This window comes from Oncorhynchus clarkii, chromosome 2 (genome assembly GCF_045791955.1).
Source record: "Oncorhynchus clarkii lewisi isolate Uvic-CL-2024 chromosome 2, UVic_Ocla_1.0, whole genome shotgun sequence".
NCBI lineage: Eukaryota > Metazoa > Chordata > Actinopteri > Salmoniformes > Salmonidae > Oncorhynchus > Oncorhynchus clarkii.
This window is the reverse complement of record NC_092148.1, coordinates 66028045-66041999: the sequence shown is the minus strand read 5'-3', so window position 1 is coordinate 66041999 and position 13955 is coordinate 66028045. Positions and strand designations below refer to the sequence as shown.

The window sequence follows — 13955 nt, the reverse complement described above, 5'->3', positions numbered from 1 at the left end:
CCACCATAATTTGCAAATAAATTCATTAAAAATCCTACAATGTGATTTTCTGGATTTATTTTTCTAATTTTGTCTGTCATAGTTGAAGTGTACCTATGAAGAAAATTACAGGCCACTCTCATCTTTTTAAGTGGGAGAACTTGCACAATTGGTGGCTGACTAAATACTTTTTTGCCCCACTGTACATATCCAAGTTTCAGAACATTCCCTCCAGGCCTGTGGGTGGTTTCCAGTCTGAGTTCTGACATTTGGAGAATAATATTGCTGTGCAAGTGGTGGGCTGCTCTGAACCCCACCTCAGGATGGCCCCCCAGGGAGCTTACCTCCACTTTGTTCTCGATGTAATCCCAGATCCCCAGCACCACAATTCTGAACACCGTCTGAGAGAGCGGGAGGAGGGAGAGTGGGGGAGGGAGATAGGGAGGGAAAGGGTAAAAAGGATTGGGGAAGAGAACCATAGCAATAGAATACATTTCCTTTAATTGTAAATACACCCCTAAAAATACTAATGTCTCAGCGAAAGTGAATTGCAGTTGTGATTCAGTTCTCTTTCATCTATCCACCGGCAATTCATCAATGACATACTCCTACAGTTCACTGCCACAGCGGTCAGATTTCCTTCAAACAATTAGAGACACACACTGCACCAGCTGCAGCTGACTCATCAGGGGCTGCAGAAGGCCACTGCACTCCTCTCCTTTTACATATTCAGGATTCCACCTGAGCAGAAGCTGTCCTGCCACAGCCAATACTTACATGAATCACTAAGGGTTAGCTTTCATTGATAACTAAAACACATACACATGGTAGATGGTGGCAGATTGTGGTAAATTGCATCATTCTGGCAACAATGGCTGACACATAAATAACTTGTCATAGAATTCTGCGGCACCCCGCAAGCTGTGCTGCAGTACGCCGCAACTTTTAAAGGAAGAACCACTGTACTGTTTCTCAACCAAATAGAGCAGCAGACCGGTGAACAGAGAACTACAAAGATAAACTGCTAGGCCTGAGGAAACGGTAATCAATAGGGTTTATCTGAGGCTCTGGCGCTAGTTAAAAGCTACGGTGCAACAGAAAAGCTCTATCTGCATTTTAGATAAAAGTGATTGTGTTGACTAAACGTAATATATCAAGAGCAAGTAACAGTCACAGCAAGTTGTGAAGGGAAATAGTATCAGAATGAGTGAGATAGAGGAGGCTGTAACGCTGTGAGCAAACAGTAGGAGCAAATGAAATAGCTGTGTTTACGTTTAACAACATACTGTATGTGATGGACCAATAGAGTACATTGACCAACGCTCTAATAAGTCGATAAGTGTTGATAAAAGAAAGGCCAGGGCTTAACAGGGCGTTGTAATCAGAATACACCACTGCACCTCTCTGGCTCACCTTTGTCTCAATCAACTATAGCACACTAGAGCATTAAATCAACCCTCCGCCACATCAGCTTTAAGTGAGCCTGCTGCCACTGTGGTGACTGTGTGTGTGGGGGGGGGGGGGGGGAGAGAGAGTGGCTCACCTCAGTGAAGAACACTGATAGAATGGCCAGGCTGATCCAGTGGGGGAGAGGGAGAGGGGCTCACCTCAGTGAAGAACACAGATAGAATGGCCAGGCTGATCCAGTGGGGGAGAGGGAGAGGTGCTCACCTCAGTGAAGAACACAGATAGAATGGCCAGGCTGATCCAGTGGGGGAGAGAGAAGGGAAAGGGGCTCACCTCAGTGAAGAACACAGATAGAATGGCCAGGCTGATCCAGTGGGGGAGAGGGAGAGGTGCTCACCTCAGTGAAGAACACAGATAGAATGGCCAGACTGATCCAGTGGATGATGCTGGCAAACTGGAACGCGTTGTTAACTGTGAAGACAGCACAGCAGAGACACCGTTTCAAGATGACTAGTTTACTCAGGGTTCAGATCATTTGGTAAATCCTGGAGACAGACCCAAGCACAGACACATAGCCCTCTGTAGCTCAGTGTGTAGAGCATGGCCATTGTTAATGCCAGGATAGTGGGTTTGATTCCCAGGACTGCTTATACATAAAATGTATACACACTTGACTGTAGTTTGCTTTGGATATAATTGTCTGTTAAATGGCATATGCAGTGCATTCAGAAAGTATTCAGACCCCTTGACTTATTCCACATTTTGTTACATTACAGCCTTATTCTAAAATCATTTACAAAGTTTTTTTCCCGTCATCAATCTACACACAACACCCCATAATGATTAAAGCAAAAACAGGTTTTTAGACATTTTTGCAAATTGCTCAGTTTGGCCGGGTGGCCAGCTCCAGGAAGAGTCTTTTGATGGTTCCAAACTTCTTCCATTTAAGAATGATGGGGGCCATTGTGTTCCTTGGGACCTTCAATGCTGCAGAAATGTTTGTACCCTTCCCAAGATCTGTGCCTCGGCTCCCTGTCCCGGAGCTCTACGGACAATTGCTTCGACCTCATTGCTTGGTTTTTGCTCTGACATGCACTACCAACTGTGGGACATTATATAGAAACATTTGTGCCTTTCCAAATCATGTCCAATCAATTGAATTTACCACAGGTGGACTCCAATCAAGTTGTAGAAACATCTCAAGGAGGATCAATGGAAACAGGATGCACCTGAGCTCAATTTCAAGTCTCATAGGAAAGGGTCTGAATACTTATGTAAATAAGGTATTTCTGTTTTTATTTTAATACATTTGCAAAAATGTCTAAAAACCTGTTTCGCTTCGTCATTGTGGGTTATTGTGTGTAGATTAATGAGAAAATATATTTAATATTTAATCCAATTTAGAATAAGGCTGTAACGTAACAAATTGTGTAAAAAGTCAAGGGGTCTGAATACTTTCCGAATGCACTGTATATATACTGTATATATTATATAGGCAAAGATGTGCATGCACAGGTTTGTCTGACTTCATGCCTATTCATCAGCCTAATTGTGGCCAGCATCGTACTACATTAGGCTGTCAGCTACAGCATTTCTCTTCAAGCACCTCTTCCCTTCTGTCTTTATTTGTTGTGCTCACTGATCGGTCAATCAGTCCGTTAATCTTCCTCCATCCCTCCCTCTCTCTGTACATTCACCCATCAGACAGACAACCTCTCTCTCCCCATTTATTTGTCTTACTTTACCTCCCAACCGTCCCATCTCTTCAATCTGCCTCCAGGAACTTGTTAAGACTTGAATACGTTAAGATACAGCCATATTGACCTGTAACCCATATAGCCCTACCATCGTTCATAGAGCTTGTGACACCACAGAGGTGGGGACTCCTGACTGTAACCCATGAAAGATGAGGACACCCACCTCCTTCTCCAGAGCAAGATGATGCAGATGAGGTCATCTCCATGTGCTATGGATCACAGTGGCATTAGACCACCTGTCACTGTTTCCCCTGGAATACTAATGATGCTGATATTATCGAGGAGAGGTCACAGCCCCAGGTCCTGGACCTGTCACTGTTTACCGAGGAATACTGATGATGCTAATATTATAGAGGAGAGGTCACAGCCCCAGGTCCTGGACCTGTCACTGTTTACTGAGGAATACTAATGATGCTGATATTATAGAGGAGAGATCACAGCCCCAGGTCCTGTCACTGTCACTGTCACTGTTTACTGAGGAATACTAATGATGCTGATATTATAGAGGAGAGGTCACAGCCCCAGGTCCTGTCACTGTCACTGTCACTGTTTACTGAGGAATACTAATGATGCTGATGTTATAGAAGAGAGGTCACAGCCCCAGGTCCTGGACCTGTCACTGTTTACCGAAGAATACTGATGATGCTAATATTATAGAGGAGAGGTCACAGCCCCAGGTCCTGGACCTGTCACTGTTTACTGAGGAATACTAATGATGCTGATATTATAGAGGAGAGGTCACAGCCCCAGGTCCTGGACCTGTCACTGTCACTGCGTAATAATAGGTACTGTATTTATTATACAACAGGCCTAGTGCCAACATTAGCCATATTCCTAATAACAAATGTGCATTTTTGTAAATTCCAAATTCCAACATAATACAAATTCCACAGCTGTTTTGTGTGTTTTAACTTAACTAAGGGTCGAATCACAATTGAAGATATGTGCAAGTAACTCAAATGTTCATGTATCTAAGCCGAGATCCAGGTTAAGCCGAGATCCAGGTTCTAATACAGAGACAGGTCCAGGGTCACTCACACTGCAGAAGCTTGGTGTCGATGAGCAGCTCCAGACACAGCAGCACGACCACCAGGATGACACAAGCCACCAGGAAACAGTTGAAGCCTGCACTCAGCAGACATACCTGCCATAGGGCTGCCCTCCGCCCACAGCATGGCTTCAGCCAGTTAGACCTGACACCAGAAGGGGAGAGGAATGCAGAAACAAAGCTGAATGTCATGATATGCAAATCAGAGATGGAAATGTATTTAATTGTATTAGTTCTCTTTGAAACCTCAATGGTGGAGTCGTTGAGAAGTACTTTCTACCATGTGTTCGACTCCGTTTCAGCCAGCAGAAGGCAGCGTTCCAATCAGGCACAAATACAAACAAAACACATCCACACACATTTTTTATTTTTATTTCACCTTTATTTAACCAGGTAGGCCAGTTGAGAACAAGTTCTCATTTACAACTGCGATCTGCCCAAGATAAAGCAAAGCAGTGCCACACAAACAACAACACAGAGTTACACATGGAATAAACAAACATACAGTCAATAACACAATAGGGAAAAAAAACTACAGTGTATATACATTGTGTGCAAATGAAGTAAGATTAGGGAGGTAAGGCAATAAATAGGCCGTAATGGCGAAGTAATTACAATTTAGCATTTAAACACTGGAGTGATAGATGTGCAGAAGATGAATGTGCAAGTAGAGATACTGGGGTGCAAAGAAGCAAAAAAATAAACAAAAAATAAATAACAATATGGGGATGAGGTAGTTAGATGAGCAATTTACAGATGGGCTACGTACAGATGCAGTGATCTGTGAGCTGCTCTGACCGCTGATGCTTAACGTTAGAGAGGGAGATATGAGTCTCCAGCTTCAGTGATTTTTGCAATTCGTTCCAGTCATTGGCAGCAGAGAACTGGAAGGAAAGGCGGCCAAAGGAGGAATAGGCTTTGGGGGTGACCAGTGAAATATATCTGCTGGAGCATGTGCTACGGGTGAGTGCTGCTATGGTGACCAATGAGCTGAGAAAAGGCGGAGCTTTACCTAGCAAAGACTTATAGATGACCTGGAACCAGTGGGTTTGGCGAGGAATATGAAGCAAGGGCCAGCCAACGAGAGCATACAGGTCGCAGTGGTGGTGACAAAACGGATGGCACTGTGATAGACTGCATCCAATTTGCTGAGTAGAGTGTTGGAGGCTATTTTATAAACGACATCGCCAAACTCAAGGATCGGTAGAATAGTCAGTTTTACGAGGGTATGTTTGGCAGCATGAGTGAAGGAAGCTTCGTTGCGAAATAGGAAGCAGATTCTAGATTTGATTTTGGATTGGAGATGTTTAATGTGAGTCTGGAACAAGAGTTTACAGTCTAACCAGACACCTAGGTATTTGTAATTGTCCACATATTCTAAGTCTGTCACGTTCTGACCTTAGTTCTTTTAGTTATGTCTTTGTTTGAGTATGGTCAGGGCGTGAGTTGGGTGGGTTGTCTATGTTCCTTCTTCTATAATTTGGGATTTCTATGTTTGGCCTGGTATGGTTCTCAATCAGAGGCAGCTGTTTATCGTTGTCCCTGATTGAGAACCATATTTAGGTAGCCTGGTTTCACTTTTGAGTTGTGGGTGATTATTTCCTGTTTAGTGTTTTTGTCATTCACCTTACGGGACTGTTTGGTTGTTGTTTATTGTTTTTGTTCAGTGTTCATTTTTCTTTATTAAATTATGGACACTTACCACGCTGCGCTTTGGCCTGACATTTCTTACTCCTCGTCAGAGGAGGACGAAGACGAACGTTACAAAGTCAGAACCATCCAGAGTACTGATGCTGGACAGGTGGGCAGGTGCGGGCAGCTATCGGTTGAAGAGCATGCATTTAGTTTTACTTGCATTTAAGAGCAGTTGGAGGCCACGGAAGGAGTGTTGTATGGCATTGAGGCTCGTCTGCAGTTTAGATAACACAGTGTCCAAAGAAGCGCCAGAAGTATACAGAATGGTGTCGTCTGCGTAGAGGTGGATCAGAGAATCACCAGCAGCAAGAGCGACATCATTGATGTATACAGAGAAAATAGTCGGACTGAGAATTTAACCCTGTGGCACCCCCATAGAGACTGCCAGAGGTCCGGACAACAGGCCCTCCGATTTCACACTGAACTCTGTCTGAGAAGTAGTTGGTGAACCAGGTGAGGCAGTCATTTGAGAAACCAAGGCTGTTGAGTCTGCCGATAAGAATGTGGTGATTGAAAGAGTTGAAAGCCTTGGCCAGGTCGATGAATACGGCTGCACAGTATTGTCTTTTATCGATGGCGGTTATGATATCGTTTAGGACCTTGAGTGTGGCTGTGGTGCACCCATGACTAGCTCGGAAACCAGATTGCATAGCGGAGAAGGTATGGTGGGATTCGAAATGGTCGGTGATCTGTTTGTTAACTTGGCTTTCGAAGACCTTAGAAAGGCAGGGTAGAATTGATATAGGTCTGTAACAGTTTGGGTCTAGAGTGTCTCCCCCTTTGAAGAGGGGGATGACCGCGGCAGCTTTCCAATCTTTGGGGATCTCAGACGATACGAAAGAGGTTGAACAGGCTAGTAATAGGGGTTGCAACAATTTCAGCAGATAATTTTAGAAAGAGAGGGTCCGGGTTGTCAAGCCCAGCTGATTTGTAGGGGTCCAGATTTTGCAACTCTTTCAGAACATCAGCTATCTGGATTTGGGTGAAGGAGAAATGGGGGAGGTTTGGGCAAGTTGTTGTGGGGTGTGCAGGGCTGTTGACCGGGGTAGGGGTAGCCAGGTGGAAAGCATGGCCAGCCGTAGAAAAATGCTTCTTGAAATTCTCAATTATCGTGGATTTATAAGTGGTGACAGTGTTTTCTAGCCTCAGTGCAGTGGGCAGCTGGGAGGAGGTGCTCTTATTCTCCATGGACTTTACAGTGTCCCAGAACTTTGTGGAGTTTGTGCTACAGGATGCAAATTTCTGATTGAAAAAGCTAGCCTTTGCTTGCCTAACTGCCTGTGTATATTGGTTCCTAACTTCCCTGAAAAGTTGCATATCGCCGGGGCTATTCGATGCTAATGCAGTACGCCACAGGATGTTTTTGTGCTGGTCAAGGGCAGCCACACATACTACAGATACTACTGATTTGTGACAGGGTTTGTTGGCCAACACAGAGCTTGTGTTTGCCTTGTGGCACCACTCACCACATGGCCATATTTACTCAGCTTTACAAACAAAATGTATTGGCACTTTTGAGAGCTGAGCATTATGTTGAAGCTAAAGAACTCTAAACATGATGTTGATGTTCATGATCTCTTTATTTAGAGACATAAAGAGAGATATTTCTCAGCCAGATCTCTGTGCTCAGTGTGCCTCATTCCTTTTGGAAGCAGACTCTGTTGTGTTGTGTTGTGTTCCAGCCATCACCATGCTGGCTGTGGGACTGTTTAGCAGAGTATTCTCTCTGCTACTCTCTGCTACCGCACAGCAAGCGATACTGGTGCACCAAGTCTGGAACCAACAGAACCCTGAATAGCATCTACCTCCACGCTATAATACTGCTAAATAGATAGTCTGGATAGCTATTTGGTTAACTATTTAACTATCTGTATTGACCCTTTTTGCACAAATGTTTTTTACTCATCACATGTTTTATTATCTATCCTGTTGCCTAGTCACTTTATTCCTAGTTATATGTACATATCTACTTTATTTACCTTGTACTCCTGCACATCGACTCGGTACTGGTACCCTATGTAGGCTCCAGTGATCCTCCTCCCTGTACATCGCCATGCATTTTCATGTGTGGACATGAGTGGAATTTCCCAGGTGAGCTGGTCGCTTGTCTAGGTACATTGTGTCTGCCTTAAATCCAACCTGTCTCCCCTCTGTGTCCATCCAACCAGACACTAGGCCTGAGAGAGGCTCCCAGGGATTTACGGTCAATAAATAATGACATATCTATGCGAGGCAGACAGGGCTTTACTTCCCTGTCACTACTCTGTCACCTTTCCCAGAGTGAAGAAATACCATGATCAACATCCGTCTCTAAGCACAAGAGAGGCAGAAAGATTATACTTCCAGGCTTCAGGACAGAGCAGGCAAACAGACAGAGAGGCAGTTTTTTTTGAAGCCACCGGGGCTATGCAAAGAGGGGTAGAGAGAGAAAAGAGAGAGAGAGTGGGGAGGGAGAGAGAGGTTGGAGCCAGAGAAAGAGAGAGAGAGAGAGAGAGTAAGAGTGTCCCAGTGAGAGGAGCCATTTTGCGGCTACAGCTGGACCTCCGGTGGAGGACTAGATATCCTGTCCACCTGGTGCCAAGGTCCGCAGAGGGGCTGGGGGCTGGAGCAGGGCCATGCTGTGTCAATGAGCACTCCCAGGGGCTAACTGGCACACACTGCTGCCCACTGCACCCCTGCCAGTCACTCTGAGCCAAGCCATGCCAACAGATTAGGAGCACAACTCTGGAGGTGACAGGGAATTAGAGGATGATTCCATGTGATAACAGAAAAGACTTTCATTCATTCTATTTATTGGCCAGTAGTTAAAACATTTCTGCCACAGCTATGTGACAGGGTAGCACAATGACAAAGCACTTTTTTTAGGAAACACCTCCGTAAAGTTTTGGATTAAAAAGGCACATTTTAACGTATATGGTTTCATAATTAATTTACAGGTCTCCCTCCAGCATAGAAGGAACATTTATTAATTTAATACAATGGTCAAGATAAACCCTATCTGGAAAGAGTGTAAATGGCCCCCGACCTCTCGAAGCTCAGAAATGACATTTTGTGGAAATAATTTTAAACCTGGAGCACTGAAGACTTGAATTGAAGTAGTATCAGTGGTAAAACTGAGTGAGAGTGGCTATAGAACAGGCAATACTTCAAGCAGCTACACACACACACACACACACACACACACACACACACACACACACACACACACACACACACACACACACACACACACACACACACACACACACACACACACACACACACACACACACACACACACACACACACACACAGTATTTGCAAGGAGGAAATGAGAGCTGCAGAGGGGTATGGACCAGAAAGGTTTATAAAGGCATCAGGAGTAAGTTGCGGTAGGGAGTGAAAGTGGGAGCGAGGGGAGATTGAACTGTGGTAGACAGAGGAGGAGGATTAAACCATGGGACTGATCAATACAGCCCAGGAGAGGAGAGGAGGTGAGCTGCTGGACACGACATCAGCTGATACAGCCCTCACAACAGACAGAGAGGAGAGATGACAGAGTGGACAGAGATATCACTGTGTGTCAGTGAGCAGGTGTGTGACTGACCACACTCAGGCACACTGTTGGTGGCTCTTACTCCTGCTCCACTCCACAGGCTGGGCTGGGCTTGGCTCAGGCCCCTGCTAGTCTTACTGAAAAGAAAATGCTGCTTTCATTTACAGTCAGTCCTAATCGAGCCAAGATTAAAGACAAAGTTAAGGCACCAGGCCTACTCATCCCATCTGCTATCATTGTAGCCTGGTCCCAGATCTGTTTAACTCCTATGGTCATTGTCATGCCAAATGTACAATTTATAATTATTTCTTTGGTCGTTGTCATGCCAATTCCTATGCACACTCATATGTGACACGCCAGTGCAATGGGGGTGGATGACGCTAGTTCCTACTTCCCAGTAAGGCCATTTTTGCAGACATGCCTTCTTAAACATGTAAACCTTCATGTGCCTTAATTACAAACTTGTATGTGAGTTGTAAATGTGAATGTTAAATTAGGAGCCTAGTTTAACCGGAGCTACTGCACATAGGGAGAAAGACAATCACTCCTAGCTAGTCATGATTGGTTGAGATAATGGAGGGCTTAACCATGCTGACGGTTGGCCACACGTTTCTTTACACGTTCTTTAAAGAGATGGGTGGGGCTATGGCTTAAGAGGGTGTGAACAATGTTGAATTGGCGTAAACAAAGAGGAGCTCTCTAGCTCTTAAAATCTTTCCGAGGCACTTGTCTCCTAAGTGGGATATTACAGTTTTTTTCAATTGCTACTTTTCAATACTGAAGCCACTTTTTCAAAACTCTTCACACAGTCTGCATTACCAACATGCATCTTGGCCAAACAGTTAATCTCACCTCCAAAACTCTCTCAAACCACCAAAATCCTTCATACATGTCTCAAAATAAGCTCGTTCGACCAGAACACTGGCAACAATTATCATTCAGAAAGCATTCAGTACATTGTCACTCATAACACACTGACCTAAAAAACATTAACAGGGAGCATTACATAAATTATGAACTTTTCTCTTTGAAGTTTGAATGATTTTTCATATAAATCAGTATTTCATTGTAGAATAAGAATAACACCTTTTCATTGTATTGACTGTACTAAAGTATATGTAACAAGAATTAATCAGAAACGCAGCAATTGGCTTCAATAGCCTTTATTTTTTCTTTATCTTGGCATATCATAGTTTACTTGTATAGTATAATCACTCATACTGTACAGTACTGTGAGGGTTCTAGTTCTCATCAACATGTATAGTATAATCACTCAGACTGTACAGTACTGTGAGGGTTCTAGTTCTCATCAACATGTATAGTATAATCACTCATACTGTACAGTACTGTGAGGGTTCTAGTTCTCATCAACATGTATAGTATAATCACTCATACTGTACAGTACTGTGAGGGTTCTAGTTCTCATCAACATGTATAATATAATCACTCATACTGTACAGTACTGTGAGGGTTCTAGTTCTCATCAACATGTATAATATAATCACTCATACTGTACAGTACTGTGAGGGTTCTAGTTCTCAACAACATGCATAATATAATCACTCAGACTGTACAGTACTGTGAGGGTTCTAGTTCTCAACAACATGCATAATATAATCACTCAGACTGTACAGTACTGTGAGGGTTCTAGTTCTCATCAACATTTATAGTATAATCACTCATACTGTACAGTACTGTGAGGGTTCTAGTTCTCATCAACATGTATAGTATAATCACTCATACTGTACAGTACTGTGAGGGTTCTAGTTCTCATCAACATGTATAGTATAATCACTCATACTGTACAGTACTGTGAGGGTTCTAGTTCTCATCAACATGTATAGTATAATCACTCAGACTGTACAGTACTGTGAGGGTTCTAGTTCTCATCAACATGTATAGTATAATCACTCATACTGTACAGTACTGTGAGGGTTCTAGTTCTCATCAACATGTATAGTATAATCACTCATACTGTACAGTACTGTGAGGGTTCTAGTTCTCATCAACATGTATAGTATAATCACTCATACTGTACAGTACTGTGAGGGTTCTAGTTCTCATCAACATGTATAGTATAATCACTCATACTGTACAGTACTGTGAGGGTTCTAGTTCTCATCAACATGTATAGTATAATCACTCATACTGTACAGTACTGTGAGGGTTCTAGTTCTCATCAACATGTATAGTATAATCACTCAGACTGTACAGTACTGTGAGGGTTCTAGTTCTCATCAACATGTATAGTATAATCACTCATACTGTACAGTACTGTGAGGGTTCTAGTTCTCATCAACATGTATAGTATAATCACTCATACTGTACAGTACTGTGAGGGTTCTAGTTCTCCCTCTCTCCTGCATTTGGCCACAAGTTCTCATCAACATCACATCTTATATCTTCTCTGGCAATGCATCTTGGAAAGTATCTCCTGGAATGTCTAATCTAACCCTGGCAGTCTTCAGGAGAAGTGTCTCCACACCCTGGCAGTCTTCGGGAAAAGTGTCTCCACACCCTGGCAGTATTCAGGAGAAGTGTCTCCACACCCTGGCAGTCTTCAGGAGAAGTGTCTCCACACCCCACATTCATGGCATCCAGTAAGGACATCTGGTCATGTGGATGGTGGTCATAAACCTTCCTCCTCCACGCAGAGAAAACCTCCTCTATGGGGTTTAGGAAGGGGGAGTATGGATGCAGGAATAGTACTGACATCCTGGGATGTGCAGCAAACCAGTCTGTGACTGCAGCAGAGTGGTTGAATGCCACATTATCCCACACAACGATGAAGATTGGGAAGTTTCTGGCCCCTCTCTCCTCTGCTGGTACAAGTTGATTATGCAGGTCATCCAGAAAATAAATGAGCCTCTCTGTATTGTAGGGGCCAATGAGTGGTTTGTGTAACAGCAAACCATCATTGGACAGTGCTGCACACATTGTGATGTTAGCTCCTCTCTGGCCTGGGACATCCACGGTTGCTCTCTGTCCAATCACATTTCTTCCCCTGCGGCGTGTTTTTGCAAGGTTGAATCCAGCTTCATCCACAAAGCCAGTTTGCCTGGCTTCCATCTCCATTACTCTCTAAAATACAATACATCCACAGTTGTACAGTACTTTACATTATGCATAGCTGTGTATGTACCCTGTTTGGTTATTGAACATACATCTAACCTGGATAGATTGATACCAGAGTTCTTTCACTTGTTCACCATTTCTCTCAAAGGGTACAGTGTACAACTGCTTCATCCTTATTTTATGTAGGACTCTGGCAATTGTCGTTGTGCTGACCGTATTCACATTTCCAAAAGTGATTTGTCTGCCAGCACTCAAATTTCCCACAGTTTTATTGCATTGTTGCCAATTACCATGTCAACAATGGCAACTTCCTGCGCATCTGATAATATTCTGCCTCTCCCTCCTGTGGGAGGCAACCTTTGGATCCTACTGAAAAACACAAAACAATCAATATATTTCAAAATGTCAGTACATGTAAAAATGTGAACATACTATATTGTACTGTAATATGTAGTTCAATTATCATTGAAGGATGTTTTGCTGGAAAATTTGTACTATTGAAACAACTGTTGAACGCTGCAGATTTGGTTGCACACTTAAACCGGCCTCTCTCAAAGAGAGACCATGATTTACAACATGGTCAATAATTGTGGCCCTTATCTCATCAGAGACCACCGCTCTTGGTCTTCCTCTCCTTTGTCCTCCATGCGTTCTCCCTCTCCCTGCCACTCTTCTCCTCTTCCATACCAACCTGTCTTCCTTGATCCATGTTTCCAAACAAAATCATTCTGAAGCCGTCCTCTTTTGGATATGCTTTCAGCTGAAATTGCAATCAGCTGTGTTTAGAATGATTACAGTTTTTCTCAATTGCCAAAACACTAAAACCCAGTGGCTGAACAAAGTTCTCAGTTGCCTGGACTCATTTACACTCGCATTAACATCTGCTAACCATGTGTATGTGACAAATAAATTTGATTTGATTTGATTTAGCTAATTATGCAGTCTGTTGTCAATACCTTAAACCATTTCACATGGTAAAACACAATTTTCAGGTTTCACTTAGACTTTTCAGCAAAACTCTAAACACATTCTCATTCTCAAAACACATTCTGCACTCTAATGCACATGTCATCCATACTGGTAAACACAAGTGGCAACAATCAAATACAAATAGAGAAGACATGTCATTGATTGAACACAACCACTCAAAATTGATTTAACCTGTTTCAAATGATGCGACACAACCAATATACGCCAGTTCAGAGAGCAAACAGGTTGTTGAAGGTGGGAAGGAGAGAGTCTGAGAATGGATAGAAGAAACAATGTGAGAGGACGAGTGTGTATGCGAGGTGGGCGACAAGGAGGAGGAGGACGAAGAGGAAGGCAAAGAGTGGAAATATCTGATGAAATTCGAGCAACAGTTATAGACCATGTTATTGTCCATGGACTGACAATGAGGGAAGCAGGAGTTAGAGTACAACCCAATTTGAGCCAATTTTCTGTGTCCAACATAGTAAGG

The 13955-nt window shown here is 43.3% G+C and overlaps 1 protein-coding gene across 1 annotated transcript in view; it reads right to left on the bottom strand.

The window, feature by feature from the left end:
- LOC139372105 (transmembrane protein 266) overlaps positions 1-13955 on the bottom strand; it is a 56713-nt gene that overhangs the window by 10379 nt on the left and 32379 nt on the right. The window contains exons 4-6 of the mRNA XM_071111985.1: positions 4182-4336; positions 1784-1857; positions 324-380 (exon numbers count right to left, since the gene is read on the bottom strand). Of these exons, the coding sequence (XP_070968086.1) occupies positions 324-380; positions 1784-1857; positions 4182-4336 (286 nt within the window). The remainder of the gene's footprint in view (positions 1-323; positions 381-1783; positions 1858-4181; positions 4337-13955) is intronic.